The 18,972-nt window shown below is 33.6% G+C and overlaps 2 protein-coding genes across 5 annotated transcripts in view; one reads left to right on the top strand and one right to left on the bottom strand.

Annotated features, from left to right (window-relative positions):
• The window catches only part of LOC106065812 (atrial natriuretic peptide receptor 1-like), a 57,636-nt gene extending 47,888 nt beyond the window's left edge, over nucleotides 1-9,748 (top strand). For both annotated transcript variants that reach the window (XM_056028327.1, XM_056028325.1), the window contains exons 13-22: nucleotides 658-729; nucleotides 1,482-1,644; nucleotides 2,283-2,429; nucleotides 2,918-3,086; nucleotides 3,389-3,541; nucleotides 5,342-5,534; nucleotides 6,084-6,258; nucleotides 6,816-6,914; nucleotides 7,773-7,864; nucleotides 8,634-9,748. In XM_056028327.1, coding sequence (XP_055884302.1) covers nucleotides 658-729; nucleotides 1,482-1,644; nucleotides 2,283-2,429; nucleotides 2,918-3,086; nucleotides 3,389-3,541; nucleotides 5,342-5,534; nucleotides 6,084-6,258; nucleotides 6,816-6,914; nucleotides 7,773-7,864; nucleotides 8,634-8,699 — 1,329 coding nt within the window. In that variant the 3' untranslated portion in view covers nucleotides 8,700-9,748. The remainder of the gene's footprint in view (nucleotides 1-657; nucleotides 730-1,481; nucleotides 1,645-2,282; nucleotides 2,430-2,917; nucleotides 3,087-3,388; nucleotides 3,542-5,341; nucleotides 5,535-6,083; nucleotides 6,259-6,815; nucleotides 6,915-7,772; nucleotides 7,865-8,633) is intronic.
• An 88-nt stretch (nucleotides 9,749-9,836) lies between these two features.
• LOC106065782 (uncharacterized) overlaps nucleotides 9,837-18,972 on the bottom strand; it is a 47,508-nt gene continuing 38,372 nt past the window's right edge. For all 3 annotated transcript variants that reach the window (XM_056028321.1, XM_056028322.1, XM_056028323.1), the window contains 8 exons: nucleotides 18,707-18,795; nucleotides 16,696-16,891; nucleotides 15,768-15,916; nucleotides 15,507-15,634; nucleotides 14,025-14,131; nucleotides 12,230-12,399; nucleotides 11,170-11,294; nucleotides 9,837-10,428 (listed from right to left, as the gene is read on the bottom strand). In XM_056028321.1, the coding sequence (XP_055884296.1) occupies nucleotides 10,365-10,428; nucleotides 11,170-11,294; nucleotides 12,230-12,399; nucleotides 14,025-14,131; nucleotides 15,507-15,634; nucleotides 15,768-15,916; nucleotides 16,696-16,891; nucleotides 18,707-18,795 (1,028 nt within the window). In that variant the 3' untranslated portion in view covers nucleotides 9,837-10,364. The remainder of the gene's footprint in view (nucleotides 10,429-11,169; nucleotides 11,295-12,229; nucleotides 12,400-14,024; nucleotides 14,132-15,506; nucleotides 15,635-15,767; nucleotides 15,917-16,695; nucleotides 16,892-18,706; nucleotides 18,796-18,972) is intronic.

Raw genomic sequence — 18,972 nt, 5'->3', positions numbered from 1 at the left:
TTTATGTTTTTGCTATGGTTTCTGTTAAAGTATTTTTTTCCATGGACATGTTGTTAGCCTATTGCACAACCCTTACGTCCCGGGGAGGGTGATGCACCTTGACTATTAGTTTATTGCAGGAATAAGAAGTTACCATCTGTGACTAGGAAGAAAAAGAGTTTGACCATCTGTTAATAGCAAGAGAGTGAGAGAAATTTACTGTTTGTTCAAGAGATGGAGAATTATTGGACCATTAATTTCTTGTATAAGAATGAGAAAGGAAATATGTAGTTTTAGTTTGTCTTTTGACTTTTATTTTGGTTGCAATGAATGAGATTATTTTCAAAGGCAGGCTTTATGGTATACATGTTTTTGTTGAATTCATTCATTTTTACACTTTATCCAAATTTATTTTTTATTGCCATAATGCCAGTGACATTTACTTTGAAAATTCATTGAATGTTTATTTGATTTATTATTATGAACTTCTAGGTTGATTACATCTGAATATTAAATGAAATGTCATTTATTAATTAAGTAGGATATTAGTTTTTTAGCAACAGAAAATAAAAATTAAAAAATTTTTACTTAAGCATATCAAATGGGTCACAGCGTTATGTATTATTTATCATCTGTATTTTCAATTCATGATTTTTCTACAAGCCATTTATTCTTTAGGAAATTCTAATGGATACCAAGTACACACTGGACAGTGTCTTCATTTTCTCAATACTAAGTGACATTGTCAAGGTACTGATAGTTTAGGGCTCATTAAGTTATGATTAATGCACTTATTTAAATGTTGTAGTTTTCAATTAAACCTTTACCATTCAAAATAATGGTTCCCGGTCACTTCACCCCCGGTCACTCCATCCCTGGTCACTTTATCCCCGGTCATTTCATCCCCTGGTCATTTCATCCCCTGGTCATTTTATCATCTGATCATTTTATCTAACAAATAGTAATTGTGAAAATCATGAATAAGCAATATATTTAATTTATTCATTTTATTTTTATTGAAATGCCTTAAAGTGTAATGCATTTGATAAGAATTAAATGAAATGCCATTAAAAACTATCAAATGTAACATGTATAAATATAGGTCAAGAGGTCATGTATAAAAGTGTTGTTGTGTTCATCTACATCAATAAGACAGAGTGGGGTGAGGAAATTTAGATCAGTGGAAGGGGAAACACTATAAACGCATTAATAACATCAAAAAATATCAAATAGCATTCGACATAATCCTATTTATATATGAGATAAAATGAGGGCTTAAAATCAGAGCCTTAACAGCACAATTAAACAATGAATAAGAAAAAATATTTAATTGGGGATGAAATGACCGGGGATGAAGTGACCAAGGATGAAATGACTGGGATGAAGTGACAGGGGATGAAATGAGCGGTCACCAAAATAATACTGGTAAAAAAAATTATTGCTATTTACCAATATTTTTGTTAAGCTTATATTTCTATCTGAAAACATAATCTGCTTCACAGGCCCTAACTTTCCTAAACAAACACCCTCTTCGAGTCCATGGTCGACTGACTAGTGATGTCTGCATGATTGACTCCAGGTTCTCAGTCAAAATTGCTTGCTATGGTTTACCAACTATTTATGATCACATCAAGTTGCAAAACAAAAACCAGTCGTTAGAAAAAGGTAACATTTTCAATTTAATTGTTGGCATAATTCTTTCTCTACTTCAAGTATTTGATTATGTTATTAATGTAAAAATATACACAAAGCTACAAATTTTAGGTCCATCAGAAAACATATAGAACTAAATATAGACCTATTGACTGAACATGTTTGTTGTATGCTAAAATCCAGATAACTTAGAATCATTTACATTAGACAAGCCCTTACACGGCTTGCAAGAGTAAAATTTCACTCTTAGCTTTCTAGGATACTTTACTTTCAAGAACAGGAGACTCTTTAGTGAGTGCATCTTTTACAAGCCCATAAAACTTCTTATCAATCAAAAACCTCTTGAGGGTCAACAAAATGTATCTTTGTCTTTTTGTTTCAATCTTTAATTATGCTCATCTGTTAAAACTATTTTTAGATTTTAAATTTTTTTTATGTCATTTGAACCCTCATGACCTGCAGCAATGGGCACTATATACAATCATTTTATTTGACATTTTATAGAAGCAGAAGAAAATTCAACACTCTGTGACCATTGGTTTATCCTATCTAGCATATCTTATAACCTCCACAGTAAAACCAATGGATAGATCGTACTACAATCTTACTAGTGTTATCTGCTTGATTGCTAATGTTTGCTTCTTACACAGATCTTCTATGGGTAGCCCCTGAGCTGTTAAGACATGGAGGTAATCCTACACCACAAGGAGATGTTTACAGTCTTGCCATTATTATGTCAGAAATGCTGACCAGAGATGAACCCTACAGTAATGATAAGGAATCCCTGACATTAAAGGGTTTGTCTAATTATATTATCAATTAGCTTGAGTTATAGTTAAACCAAAATGAACATAATTTGAAATGAAAAATGAAATATAGCAAATGTTTATTTTAATTTCTATTTTGTTTCTAAGTCAAGGTTATTGCCTACAACATAAGGTTATTGCCTACACCATAAGGTTATTGCATACACCGTAATTTTATTGCGTACACAATTAGGTTATTGTTTACACCATAATGAAGTTTTTTTGTAATACAAAAATGTAGATATTCCACAAATAAACAAAAATTAGTCTAAAAATAAAGAGACACCGAGTTGAAAGTCTAATCAAACAAATGTCTGGATAAAGTGAACATACAGATAATACAAAAAATAAGGGGACATAATACAGTTTCTGTCTATATCATTCTGCACTAATACATTTTTTCTGATGTATTGTTGCTTCCTGATTGCTTTTTGTTTGAATCTGAAGTTCACTATCAGGCAATCTTTTGGAATTTGTAGAACTGGTTGAAAAAATCAAGTCCTATCAAGATCCACCTTACAGGCCTACAGTTTCTACCACACCAGAACTAATGACCATGGAGTCACTAATGAGAAAATGTTGGGATGAAGACCCAGAGAAAAGACCTTCACTACACTCAATACATTCTATCATCAACAAACTGATGGTGTAAGTATTCAGTTCAGGTACTCTACAATGTAGGGGATATTTGTAATTTATGTAGAATTACTTATATTAAATACTTGTACCTTGGTATATATGACATTATATACTAGAGATTTATTTAACAAAAATAAAACATCTACAAATGTTTTACTAATAAAACAATTTAGACTCAGACATATATATATAAAAAAAAAGGTGCAGACACTGTTTTTACTTGCATTTTTATTCTTAAAAAGAATTTTTTTTAGAATTCCTAAGCAGACCAACAATTTTAGAGAAGTCACATGACTTTTATTTAATCCTAGAAATGTCAACAAATCTGGAGGTTTGGTTGACAACTTACTGCAGAGGCTAGAGAAGTACAGCAGTAATCTAGAGAAAATTGTGGATGAGAAAGTGGATGAACTGAGACAAGAGAAACAAAAGTCAGAAGAGTTACTTAAACAAATGTTACCTGCGTAAGTTGATGAATAACAAGGAACTATGTGGTCCTAAAATCATTTACATTTCCAAGATTCATGGACATTAGTATGGATTTTGAAAAAAAAAAAAGGTAGTCATTCACCTCAAAAAAACAACAACAAAAATATTTAGTAGGTTTTTATTTGTTAAATCAATAAATGTCAAGAGAATTCAGACTTAAAAGAAGGAAGCAAAGAATAAAATACTAAATCAAAACCTTACAAGTAAAAAATAAAATCAAATAGTTATAACCACATAGATACCAAGATAATTAATTATGTATTTGTTAATTCAAAGACTTTTATTTGTAAAAAAAAAATGCCATCATCGCCATAAGAATGAAATTTTCTAATTCCTAAATAATGTCTAGTTTATCAATTAGTACATAGATATGCATAAATGTGTAATTTATAAAATAACTGTATAACTGATAACTGTATAATAAGAGCTAATTACAGTTTAAAATGCCTCTTTAAAATTTTACAGATAATAGGCTGTCCACCCAAGCTACTTAATGTAATTGTCTCTTTCCACCAAAATATGATGGGTACAGTGCAATTCAACAGTGCCTGCTCTGAAAGTTTTAGTATAAACTGCGGAGTTAACCAAGGATGTGTCCTGGCCCCAACCCTCTTTGGGATACTATTTTCACTGCTAATCCACAATGCATTTGACAAATCCACTGAAGGCATCTATCTACATTCCAGTTTTGATGACAAACTCCTAAATATTGCCAGACTGAGAGCTAAAACTAAAATCAGAACCACCGACATAAGAGATATGCTATTCACGGATGATGCAGCGGTAGTGGCACACAGTCACTAATGTCCTGCTACAGCACCACCCTCCATCCTCATAGACGATAACAAGCTAGATGCCATAAATGAATTCTGCTATCTGGGATCCACACTTCAAGATGACCTATCTCTAGAAGAGGACATAAAAAAAATGCATAGGGAAGGCCGCATAGACCTTTGTTAGACCAGAAGCTCACTACAGTGACCAAATGGAAGTCTACAAGGCATGCATTATTAGTACACTACTGTATGGCAGTGAATCATGGACCACCTACACAAAGCAAGAGAGAAAACTAAACTCATTCCATTAGCAATGTCTCTGTAGAATCTTGAAAATCACATGGAAAGAAAAAGTGTGCAATACTGAGATCCTTACGCTAACAGATATACCCAATGCCGCTTATGCTGGCTTGAACAGGATTGCCAGATGGAGGACAATTGCATCCTGAAAGTCATCCTCTATGGACAATGCATGACTGGCTCAAGAAAAACTAGTTGCCCCCACCTCCATTACATAGATGTAATAAAACAGGACCTCAAATCAGTGAACATCAATACTGACCATTGGGAAGACATAGCTCTAGACCGCAAAAAATGGCCAGCTCCTCTACGACAGAAGCGAAAGCCACCTTAACCTGCAATATTTGTGCACGAGAATATCTCTCCAAAATAGGGCTCCTCACCCACATGAAAAGTGTGCGAGATGAACCATAGTCTGCATGAGGCCAACAGTTTAAATACGAAGTAGAACTCTTATGTCAAAATTTTATTAACTGAGTTCTTTTTTTCTGTATTCCATCAGATTTATGTTTTTGGTTTGATTTAATTGATGACTGCTTCATTTGGACTGAATTATTTGATACCTTTTTTTTAATTGAAATATTTCTAATGGTATTATTACATTAATACTTTATAATGTTCATTCAGAACAAGCTATCATCAGACTGATATTTAATTGACTCATTACTTGACTATAGTATTAATACTTCTATTGAACAGATCTGTTGCTGACAGATTAAAAGCTGGACTGACAGTTGAGCCAGAATTTTATGACTGTGTGACCATCTACTTCAGTGACATTGTAGGCTTCACAGTCATCTGTTCACAGCTAACTCCTGTCCAGATCATAAATCTATTGAATGATTTGTATTCTTGTTTTGATGAGATTATAGGAAACTATGATGTGTACAAGGTAACACTTTCATTTCAAACTAAACTAGTGGTCTCAAACATTAAGCAGACACTTGTAGCTTTAAGAAATGTATCTTATTTTCATAAATTAATTTGAATTTTGTTTTTTGATTGTTTAATTAGGCCTACTTTATAGGAGGCATGATGGCTGAGTGGTAAAGTGCTTGTCTTTTAAACCATAGGGTCCTGAGTTTGAATCTTGGTGTAGACAGGGATTTTTTATTTTGAGATCTTTAGGGCACCCATGAGTCCACCCGGCGCTAATGGGTATATGACAATAGTTGGAGAAAAGTAAAGGCGGTTGATCATTGTGCTGGCCACATGACACTTCATTAACCATGGGCCACAGAAATATATGATCCTTACATCATCTGCCTTATAGTCTGAAAGGGGAAATTTACTTGCTTTTTTTTCTTTAATTACTTAAAATGTCTCTTTTATATAACTGTGTTGGTTATTTGAATGAGCAATTATAGAGTAATAATAATATATTGATTTTTTTGTTATTGGAAACATGTTATTATATTAAGCATTTTACATGATATTAAAGGTGGAAACAATAGGAGATGCCTACATGGTGGTTTCAGGTCTCCCAACCAGAAACGGCAATGAGCATGCTAGTCAGATTGCAAAAATGTCTCTAGCATTACTTAGAAGTGTTTCTAATTTTACCATCCGAGAGTTGTCAAAAGAGAAGCTAAAACTCAGGATTGGGCTCAACTCAGGTAATGGATCTCAGTATATCAGTAAAATATATTATTTTAACCTCTAGGTTATACAAAACAGGTAAATTTGATAATGCCTTTGTGAAGGCAAAATCTATTCTAAATGATGATTAATGATAATTGTCAGACATTGGGCATACTATAGAACATATTTCAACATAGCATTCTATTGAGAAGGCTGTTTATTTTTATGTTTTAGGTATTTTACACTATAAATTTACTTATCATTTTTATTGAGGAAACATTAATTAATAAATGAAGCTACATAAAAAAGCTTAACTTATTTTGAATGTCCAAATGACATGCTAAAGTTAGTCATATTTTTTTAAAATTAGCTAAAACAATTATTTTAATGATATAATTACAACATCAAACTACCAGAAGTGACTTCAGTATGGCTTGTTTCAAGTCTTAAAACCATGAAATTTAAAGAGCCCAAATCTACAAGTCACTGCTAGATCAATATTATTTAGTTTACATTTTACATTTTCTGACATTTATATTACCAAAGACTTAAAAGGTAAAATTATTTAAAAATGTTTTTTTTACAACTGTAGGCCCAGTATGTGCAGGTGTTGTTGGTCTCAAAATGCCAAGATATTGTCTGTTTGGTGATGCAGTGAACACAGCGTCTAGAATGGAGTCCAATGGAGTTGGTAAAATTTGCAAATAAAAAGTTGACTAAGATAATAATAATAATAATAATAATCTTTATTATCCGTAAGGAAATTTGTCTTACAATTTGTGCATTACACCAAACAAAAAACATTATAACTATAAGAAACCAAAGTGTACATTCACACCAGACTCACTCATAATTTACATGTGACAAAGTTTATACCAGATTGTTCTTATTTAATGATTTGATTGCCAGGGGAACAAAAGAGTGTTTGTGTCTGTTTGTCTTTGCTATCGGTGTCTTGTATCTCTTTTGTGATGGTAAAATCACAAAATCCTGACACAAAGGGTGATTCTTTATTTCGAGGATCTTGTTAGCTTTTTCATAGATGTTTGTCTCAAACAACTGCCCAAATGGGGTTTGTTTTTTGCCAATGATTTTGCCAGCAGCATTTAGGATTCTATTAAGTTTATTTTTATTTTTAATGCTCAGATTGCCATACCAGGCAGTGATATTGAAACTTAAAATATTGCAGATGTGAGCGTGATAAAACATAGCCAAGGCCTTTTCGCTAACATTAAACGAGGACAGTTTTCTTAGTAGTCGTAATCTTTGCTGCCCTTTTTTGCTGATATAATCAGTATTTGCAGTAACATTATATGCATTTTTTCACTATGCTACTAAAAAAATATAGAATTTTCTATTTTCTAATAACTGAGAGATAATTATCCTGAGAAAAAAAAACACATCTGGATAGAAACTAATTTCTATTTCCCAAAAAGTAAAGCATTTATCTTTAATTATCAAAATCTTTGTAATTTTTTTTGGGGAGGTGGGGGTGGAGAAATTTGTTTGTTCATGAAAACGCAGCAGTATATTTTGTCTATTTGTCAAGAATTCAAGATTCACATGAGTAGCAGCACAACCAGCATTCTGACAAAATTCTACAAGTTTGTGATTGAAAGTCGTGGAGTAGTTGACATTAAGGTGCGTCTCAATACAGTTGTATAGTTTTTGATTTAAGATCAGACCTAACTTAATACATCTGTACAGACAGATACATTTTGTTACACTGGTAGTTAGTTTTAGTAAGAAATGTTCTAATTATGATCGAACATACCAGAACAGAATGTGAAGATCTAATAAAATCTAATTGAAAACAAATTTTATATAGATCAGTGTGGGTGTGAGTTATGCCTACAAGAATTTCTTTATAAAGTTAATTTTTTTTTATATATATCTCGTTAGGTACATCTAACTTTTAGTTTCAATTGGTATTTAAGTTAAAAAGTGTAATTATTTAATTATCTTATTAAATCTCAGAGCAATTTGAATTATGTAAGTGCTAAAATAATCTTTTTCCATATAAAATCAGGGCATTAATATTTTGTAAGTTTAGTCACAAGGCAAGGAGATCACAATTCTTTTGACAGGTTTATTTATCCAGCCTAGGCTAATAAAGAGAAAATAATTTGTACCTTTACCAATATAAAGTTAAAATCAGAAATTTTATAATGATTTATTGTATATAGGCCTATTAGTTTATTTTCCATTGGAATAACACAAAATAGTAATTAATTATTTCTATCTCTCAGGTTTAAAAAAAAAGTTTTTTATGGGTTTTAATTGCATGCTTAGAGATCTACAATTTAGTATTCACCTTGTATAATGTACACAAACATAAACTAATTCAAGCCACTAAAATTTCATATCAATTTCAAACATTTGTTGTTCTTTCTATTGTATTGTTTTTCAGGGTAAAGGCTTAATGGAAACATTTTGGTTACTAGGCGAGGATCAACAAAGTGAGAATCCAGTGTAACACCAAGTTGACACCTATTACAACAGTATTATGTTACCATGGACTGATGTTCAGTTAAGCTTTGGACAAAGATTTTCAATTGATTGATGCTAATATTTTCAATCTAGAACAACATTTTTTTCTAAGAGACTTTCTTAAAAAAATATTGAATTGTGTTATGAATTGGAACCCTTCATTTCTAAAGATTTTATGATCTAAGTAAGATGACACTTACTTTTGTCTAAGACTTCTTAGCACAGGACAATGTAAGAAAATGTGGTGCCTGAGATGGACACAATGTATTTACTTTTGCTATATATACTGAACCTGTGTAATTAAAACCTTCCAGCAGTATACAAACAAGACTTGTGTGCGTCTAAATAGAATTAAAACTTAGCACTTATCATATATCTATATAGAAGTAAAATGATTAGTTCAACTTAAGAGTTCAGGAAAAGTGGAAAAGGATTTAAAAATTAAGTGGAGGAATGGAATCCAGGACTGTACTGATGTATTCTTCAGAGATCCTAAAAATCATCAGAGAACTGAAACAGATATCAGCTTTGATACTCTCTTCTTCTCTCTAGTACACACAAATCTAAATTTATATAGTTCGTCCATTATTGTTTTTAATGATGACTACTTTTGTCATCCAGGGGGATAAGGACTTCGCACTGGGGTTTTGTGCCTCCTCATGTGGCTGGTGAGACCTATGTGAGCCTGGATATGTTTGGCTGCAAACTGGGCAGGTTATTCCAGCTGAAGCTAGTGTCGTTGTTCTTATCTATGAGGCTACAGGAGAGGTCAACAGGATTAAGAGGTCTTTGGACAGGAAAAATATATTTGAGACTTTCCTCATATCATGCCTACCACATTCCTGCATTCCACTGCTATTTTTTTTTATTTATTTTATATGCTTAGGATATTCCTTCATTATTGAAGATTATTAAATCACACCCCAAACCTCCTACATAACAGTAGGTGATGGTGGTTGACAGGATTCAAACCCAGGACTATCGATTCCACAGTCCAGAGTGCATGGCACATGACCAGGCCAATTAATAGCCATTTTGTATAGGCATTAACTTATATTAAATTATATTTATGATAAGAACATTCTATTGACCTAATAATACAGAAATTTAAATATTTATGGAATAAATTGAATAAATGTTTATTGAGTCAGAAATGCCATTTTTTTAAAGAAATAAGTGCTCTAGGGTGTCTCATCGAAATTTATCATTATCACACCATTATCACTTGTAAACAAAAAATACAGTCAATGTCATAATAGGATAACTGTATCTAAAAAAAAAAGTTAATTTATAATGTAATTTTTTTAATTTCAACATTTTTTGTTAATTACACTGAGTCACTGAGACATTTTTTTTAAAAAGGGGGAAGGGGGGAAAACAATCCTTAAAGCAAAGTACGTCTACTTCTAGATTGAGATGTCATGGTCTAAGAATATTTGCTTTGGTCTAGTATGTTAAAAATGAATTTGTATATGTTAGCTATTTATATGTTAGTTCAATGATAATTGATATGATATTTAAGACAATGAAAAATAAATGTAAAAATATGTTCACTACAGCAGACACTTCTGAATTCAATGAACTTTACTATACTCTTAACACTTGATACAACATAAGTTCTAGAACTTCTTCAAATAAAGAGCAAACATTGTTAAGAGAAAACATTGTCTAGTTTGGCACAAATGTCTGGCTCTGTTTCTGCCACTGTGATCATCCTGTGGAAGAAGTAAAGATTCAATGACAATCAAAGCATAAACATTGGAAATTATATTCCTTTAATTACTTTTAGTGTCATTAGAATGAAATAAGAAATCATTTACTAGACTTTGACCTAATTATCCATTCTGCGCTTCATGGTCATTGCACTGCATGGTCAGTGCCTTATAAAAGTGTGTATATTTGACAAGGATGTGAATTATTAATCATGTAATAATAAAACTATAACAAAATAAAAGTCTTGAACAGTGACTCAATATCTAGGACATCAAGGCATACAATTCCGCACTCATTGACTCTTGTATGCCTTTTTCCTCTGGTAGGCTTTTACATTGTTATTGAAATTAGAGACTCGAGTATAAATGATTATTTTTACTAAAAATTATATTTTTCAATCACCCCAACATATGTGTCAGTTTGCATTGCTAAAACTGCTATCATTAAACATGTAAAACAACTTGGCAGGCACAGCATAAAAACATTTTAAAAGGTTTATGACAAACCAAACAAGTTTAGATCCAAGGGAACTAATTCATCATGCAGCTTATGTAATATTTACGGTAAAGATGTCCATTTTTTTGGTTGAAACTCTCAGTTTCTTACAACTTCCATTAAGCTTTTTGGCCGAAGATTTGCAACTCAAAAAATATTAGTTGTAATATATTTCAATATAGAACTTTAAAGAGACAACTTTCTCTTGTATAATGTACACATTAGTTTCTCTTGCTTGAGTTACCTACCATTTTTTGGTCTCTGTGATGAGAAACTGTTGAGCCTCTTGAAAGTTGCACTGTTTGGTCATCTCTAGCAGAAGCAAGGTGTAGTGGATGATCTCATCTTTCTTCTGACGACTTTTGATCAATACCTGAAACAGTCGCGTGGAAGCATCGTAAATACACAAGCAGCTCAGATCAAAGGGTTATAGCTGTGTTTCTCAAACCTTTCGCGCTCTAACCCCCCCCCCCCTTTGACTAGCTAGGGACCTGGAGGAGGCTCTATGCTAATTCCACAGAGTGGTCCAGGAGGGGTTTAAAATGTTATAGTGAAAAAAAAACCGACAGAACTAAATATTTTTTTCTGATTTTTAGAAAATATTTAGAATCAAAATTTACGTTAATGCTAGTCCGTTTTTGTTTTTTTTTAAATCGTGTTTCTCTGATTATTATTACAAAGTTTAAATCAACTCACTCAGTTTTGCTAGTATCTAGATTTCAATGTAATTCTTCTCTACATGTCATAGTTAATGTGCGGGATTATTCTTTGATCATTGCGACTATCAAATGTGTGTTTACATCTGTATGAAAGCGTGTGTGTGTATTTAAATACGTTGCGAACACTAATGTCTTTTCTTTCAAACTGTCCCGCTGGAAGGAGCGTTTTATTTCAAAATATTGTGTGTATATGTTTGGGGGGGGGGGGCATTATACTGAAGGAAGATGGAAGGCTACAACTGATGGGCCTAAGAAATGAGTCCTTCGTTTGTAGGATAACAAAGATACAAAAAAGGACAAATAATTTGAGGAGTGAAAATTGTGTTTTAATGCGCGTCCTTTTTTTTTTCAGCGTTCGAGAGTAATTAGATTGTTTCAGTACAAGTAAACATATATACAAACTATTTCAATCATGGCGTAGCAAGGGTATCAGCTATTTTGTAAATTTTACCAGAGTTACAAAGAGAAGAAATGAAGAATTCTGAAATGCTGGGAACTACAGACTATAAGAGTCAGAAGCAGCAGTAAATGACGCTTGCATTGTTCAATTTCATAATCTACTATTATGGATTATGTAGTTGACGTTTACCCTAAATGGAAAGTAGACCGAATCCTTGATACTCTCTTCATCTTGTACAGCGTGAATGACGTTGTCTTCAACATCCATGGCGGCACCAATCTTATAGATCTGACCTGGATCCAACAGCAATGACATGCGTAACAAGAAAATGTCTGACACTGGCTTCAAAATCTGGGGATCTAAAAAGTTAACAACTTGCGTTGAATCGTTTATTGACACTCTATTTATAGTCCATTCTCTGCGACATTGACACTCTATTTATAGTTCATTCTCTGCCACATTGACACTCTATTTGTAGTCCATTCTCTGCCACATTGACACTCTATTTATAGTTCATTCTCTGCCACATTGACACTCTATTTATAGTTCATTCTCTGCCACATTGACACTCTATTTACAGTCCATTCTCTGCCACATTGACACTCTATTTATAGTCCATTCTCTGACACATTGACACTCTATTTATAGTCCATTCTCTGACACATTGACACTCTATTTATAGTCCATTTTCTGCCACATTGACACTCTATTTATAGTCCATTCTCTGCCGCATTGACGCTCTATTTATAGTCCATTTTCTGCCACATTGACGCTCTATTTATAGTCCATTTTCTGCCACATTGACACTCTATTTATAGTCCATTCTCTGCCACATTGACACTCTATTTATAGTCCATTTTCTGCCACATTGACACTCTATTTATAGTCCATTCTCTGCCACATTGACACTCTATTTACAGTCCATTCTCTGCCACATTGACACTCTATTTATAGTCCATTCTCTGCCGCATTGACACTCTATTTATAGTCCATTTTCTGCCACTTTGACACTCTATTTATAGTCCATTCTCTGCCACATTGACACTCTATTTATAGTTCATTCTCTGCCACATTGACACTCTATTTATAGTCCATTCTCTGCCACATTGACACTCTATTTATAGTCCATTCTCTGCCACATTGACACTCTATTTATAGTTCATTCTCTGCCACATTGACACTCTATTTATAGTCCATTCTCTGACACATTGACACTCTATTTATAGTCCATTCTCTGACACATTGACACTCTATTTATAGTCCATTCTCTGACACATTTCTAAATTATTAATTGCCCTGCTTTAAGTGGATGAAATGTTTAGTATTCTTTAAAATGTCATTACTTTGAGACCAGTAAAATTAGTTATTTTCTGAAAGTGTCATAGCAATTTTGTTAAAAGTCAGAAACTAAAAGTCCTTAGTTCTAGTATTCTAAACATTAGTGGAGTGTATGAATGCATGTTCTGATTCTAATCTTATAAACATACAATTCTATGACACTATGATTCTCTGTCACTATAAGTCTATGACACTATGATTTTATGACTTTGAGTCCAATATTTTTGACTATATTCTGCGACTCTATGATTCTGTGACTTTATGATTCAATGACATTATACTATTATTCTGTGGCATTATGATTCTATGACTATGATTCTATTAAAATGAATCTATGAATGTGACTCTATATTATTGCTATGACGATGAAAAGAGTATGGCCTAACCATTAGCACAAAGAAAACTAATGTTATAGGACCACCTGCTACAGCACCACCCTCCATCCTCATTGACGATAACAAGCTAGATGCCGTAAATGAATTCTGCTACCTTGGATCTACAATTCAAGATGACCTGTCTCTAGAACAGGATATAAAAAACGCGTAGGAAAGGCTGTATCGACTTTTGCTAGACTACAGCGACCAAAATGGAATTCTACAAAACATGCCTTCTTAGCACTCTACTGTACGGCAGTGAGTCTACCTACCTATCAGCCGCATGATGTTGTTTCGTGTTATCTTGGTATTCAATACCCAATGGAAGAGTAATTTCAAATATCTGGGTTCTTTCTTAGAAGTCAACAATGTTCCTTTACTGACCATAAAGTAAATAGAAGGAATTGAACATTTTAAACACCTTTTAAACATTTTCAAAAATTGTTATTTTACACAAATTATAAATGTAGTTTGGTATCTTATCAATGTAGGCTCGTGACACAACTTTAAGTGGGCCCTGACTGTAGCTTGACGTGATTACATTAATAATAATAAAAAGAATATTTAAAAATACAACAAAGCTTATAGAAAGGGAAATAACTGCACAATTACCTCCATGTCTCCCAATACTATAATATTTATCTCCCCTTATTTATAAAAATTAAGAATAAATTTCCCATTTAATAATTTTTTGAATAATAATAATAATAATAATAATCTTTATTATCCGTATGGAAATTTGTCTTACAATTTGTGCATTACACCAAACAAAAAACATAACTATAAGAAACCAAAGTGTACATTCACACTCATAATGACTCATGTATTATACAAAAATGTGTGAAGTTTCAACTTGATCCGAGAAAGGGAGTTGAAGAAATACAGTGTACAAGATTTGTATCAGAAGTACAGAGTGAGCTTTGTAAACATAGGGACATACTGACATCAAAACACAGTCCCTTATGTTCTCGCATTGTGTAGAATGTAAAATAGAAAACCAAACCAAAGTGGACCCAGGTGTTCTAGAATGATTGAGACTCACTAGAAAGAGCTACAGAGTTAGAGTTGGGTCTCTCTGGTGGCATGAAGGAAATGCAGGTGTAAGTGTTAGTCATTGTAAACAAGTTGGTAGTATTTACATGTTCTCAAGCGAAACCATTGAGTTTGTTATTTGTGAAATCCCACGAAGAGAACAAACAACCCCATGATAAGAAAACAACTTTGGCTAGTTCTACTTTCTTGTTTGCTGCTGTGACGTATAGCCTCGTTTTCAATCACCATGTCTATGGTGGATGTATGCAACAATTTCAGTTCACTCTCAACTATATGAGAATGAAGAATGACCTTGACCTAACTCAAATCAACGCCCTTCAAAGGAAGTAACACTCTACCAAATGAAGATGCAGGAATGTTATTTTATAGTTTTATATGTTCATTCAGGAAAATGAAATTACTACACCACTGACCAAATCTCTTGTTGAAATAGTTGTTGGCCTCCTTTAATTGTAGAACGTGTTGATTTGGTGGTAGAGGAACCAGACATTTTTCTTTTGGCACGCTGAGCCCAATCACTGTCCAAGCTTCTATGGTCTTATAGTGCGGTCTAGTGCGATGTCTACTAAGTAGGGAATGGTAGAATTCTAACTGGAGACTACAGTGATGACAGTCATAAGGCGCATATCACAGGACAAGTCTGGTCGTTTTTTTCTTAAAAACCTAAGGGAGCTACAAAGTGTATACAAGTTCCAACTTACTAATCTCGTATTCCAGAGAGCAAGGATTCAATTGTGTTGTGTAGTTCCATGATGCTCAGGACTGATATCAGTTTTAAAATACCTCGATCTGGCGCATTCAGATTATCTTCGAACCATTTTGTCAGCAGCTGAAACATAAATAAAAGTTACATTTTAAACAGTGTCAAATTTAAAGTGTTAAGTGTCAACGGTGTAACATAAATAGCCTTAAATGAAAATAGTGTCCAATGTAAATAGCGTACATGTAAATATGTTACTTACGTTTGCTATGATAACTGACCACTTGGTTTTCCCTTTCTCTGTCTCTATTTCCTTCTCTGGGTAGCCAAGCAATAGAACGATACGCCACCATTTGTGTTTGAAAGCCTTCTCCTTCTTTAAGATCTTAATGAGCGAATTTAAGAGCACATCTGCGCAGATGACAAGTTTATAAAACTTAGTGCTGGTGTAGATTTTTCGACAACACAGTAGTCTCAACAGTCTTAACATATTAGTCCCAACATATTAGTCTCAATAGTCTCAACATATTAGTCTTAAAATATTATAGTCCCAAGATATTTGTCTCATCATATTGGTCCCAACAAATAAGTCTAAACAGTCTAAAACATATTGTTTCAATATATTAATCCAACATATAAGGTTTCAACCTATTAGTCTTAACATCTAGTCTCTTGAAGTCTTTGAACATAATTCCATTTTCTATCTTGTATGTTACTGCAGATAGCAGAGCGTGAAGACGAAAAACAGGCCTAATCTAAAAAGAAATGTATATTATCTAGGTGTGTTTAATCATGAATATATTTGAGAGAGACAGAGAGGAATACAACGTGTTTTTTTTTCTTGTTGCAACCCTCACAATCATGTCAACATTTTCACTCCACAAATTCAATGTTTTAAGGACTATGTTTTTCCAAATGTTACAAAAAAAAATGTAACAGATGAAAAAGCCTAACAAAATGTTTCAAAAAAATACTGAAGTAACTTCGATACAGACTTCAGTCTGTAGATTTATAAAAAAAAATTGCATTGAACCCACAAAACATAAAGACTGTTACTGAATCAATGTGTAAACATAGAACTAGTTTTACTAGACAGTTGAGGCAATCACTGAGACTGAATAAACAGAGAACTAGACAGTGATTACAATGACTAAGTAAGAGACTCAAATCTGTATTCTAGAATGACTTACTGTCGGAGCTGCGCAGTTCCACATGTCTCTGGTGCCACAAATCAGCTGCATTCAAGAAAATGTTTAACGACGCGATGTCCAGGCCGTTAGTTCTACTTCCAGGTGAGTACTGCATAATGTCCAGACGACAATCTGGCTCCTGGTCGGCTTTATCGTCTTTCTTTCTTGGTCCTTTCTTAGCACCGCCTGGTTTGACCTAGACACATTGGCAGAATTGTTTTTTTAACTTTCAAAGGGGTCATGAAGATGTTTTCATACTTATAATATTTATATTTTTAATCATATATTTCTCTATCTATGATTTTACTAACATCATCAAACTGTTTCCATGATCCATCATTGGGTAACTCTAGCCTTCTTTGTCTTCCTAAAGTAAAGTCCATACGATTAGCTGAGCAGTTGGTTTCTTACCAGCGGAACAAAGTTGATACTATATCTAATTATGTACAAGAATGGCTGCATGGTGAGGTGATTAGATTTTTTAAAATGCCAAAACTATGGAACAAACTTTGGTAAAACCAAAATAAATAGAGAGGAGGAGTTCCCATGGAGGAAGCGCATTGGGGAAAATGAATGAAGTGAAATGCAATTGTTTTGGTTGTGGATAATTTTTTTTTTCTCAAACAGTCAGAAATCGAGACGACCGAACGACCGTCCAGAGCGCATAGGTCACAACCAGGCAGCCCCCCCCCCCCAACTCTTTTTATAAGTTAGAAGTGGGTGGAAGGAATAAGTTCTCGTATTTCGAAAATGGTTCTAAAGATTTTGGGGGAAAAAATCACTAGTTAATCGGTCACTCAGTAGAAACTCTGGTTTGACCGTTATACATTTTCTAAATAATTTAATCAACTTAAAACTACATTGGCCTTCTATTAATAAATGACATAGTTCAGAATGATGAGAAAGAAAAAAGATATTTTGTGTCTACATTGTCACAGCAGGAATCCCCGCACTCAACTCAAATGTCTCTATGTATTCAATAAGGAATTGAAGATATAAGTAGATGTGCATGAAAGTGTCAGCTCCAAGAATGTCTTAAAATATACAAAGGAAAATCCTAGACTAGATCTAGATTTATGATTGTGCGAAGTCATTGGAATGGAAAGACTCCTTGCAATCATGATTCATTGCATGGATCGAATTAGAAAGCATAGACCATATATCAAGTTCATAAGGTGGAATAATGTTGTTTTTAAATTGTGTATATTACTTTTCTATTTGCCTACTACTATGAGTTCATGTCTTGGCATATAAGCAAAAAATGAAATGCTGGATCAGTACTTGATCCACTAGACAAAATGTAGACAGTGTTGTGAAGCCTTCAAAGAATGAAATGCTGGATCAGTACTTGATCCACTAGACCAAATGTAGACAGTGTTGTGAAGCCTTCAAAGAATGAAATGCTGGATCAGTACTTGATCCACTAGACCAAATGTAGACAGTGTTGTGAAGCCTTCAAAGAATGAAATGCTGGATCAGTACTTGATCCACTAGACCAAATGTAGACAGTGTTGTGAAGCCTTCAAAGAATGAAATGCTGGATCAGTACTTGATCCACTAGACCAAATGTAGACAGTGTTGTGAAGCCTTCAAAGAATGAAATGCTGGATCAGTACTTGATCCACTAGACCAAATGTAGACAGTGTTGTGAAGCCTTCAAAGAATGAAATGCTGGATCAGTACTTGATCCACTAGACCAAATGTAGACAGTGTTGTGAAGCCTTCAAAGAATGAAATGCTGGATCAGTACTTGATCCACTAGACCAAATGGCTAGGGTGGGGGAGGGAGGGGGAGAATTAGAAAATCCCCCCCCCCGAATGAATGTTTTTTACATTAAATATTAAATATTATGCAAAATGCAGGGACCGCCAAAGAGGTCAAGACCCCCAAGACCCCAAATGATGGCAAATTCTTAACTACGCCACTGTTTGGGGTCAAGTCAGGAGGAGCATTGTTTGAGTCCTAAATGTTTGAGTCCTAAATGTGTTGGAGACTAGAATGAGAACATACGTCTTCATCTTTGGTTGCTTTCTTGACCACATACTCCAAGCAACTGACTGTACTGAGATAATAGAACATTGACCTCTGCGACACAGAACCTGGACATGATAGAGAGACAAGTTATGTATACATTGATTTTTAAGTCATGAGTTCACATATTCTATTTTAGCTCCATTTGAGCTCACAAGCAATTTTTTTTATTCAAAGCCTGCCAATCAAATCTAAGAGAACCCAGCTACTTTACTTCGGTAACAACAAAAGCTGTTCAGCCAAAG

The sequence above is a fragment of the Biomphalaria glabrata genome, chromosome 5, assembly GCF_947242115.1.
Source record: "Biomphalaria glabrata chromosome 5, xgBioGlab47.1, whole genome shotgun sequence".
In the NCBI taxonomy this organism is placed as follows: domain Eukaryota; kingdom Metazoa; phylum Mollusca; class Gastropoda; family Planorbidae; genus Biomphalaria; species Biomphalaria glabrata.
The sequence above is the reverse complement of the archived record's forward strand: the minus strand, read 5'-3'. Positions and strand labels throughout refer to the sequence as shown.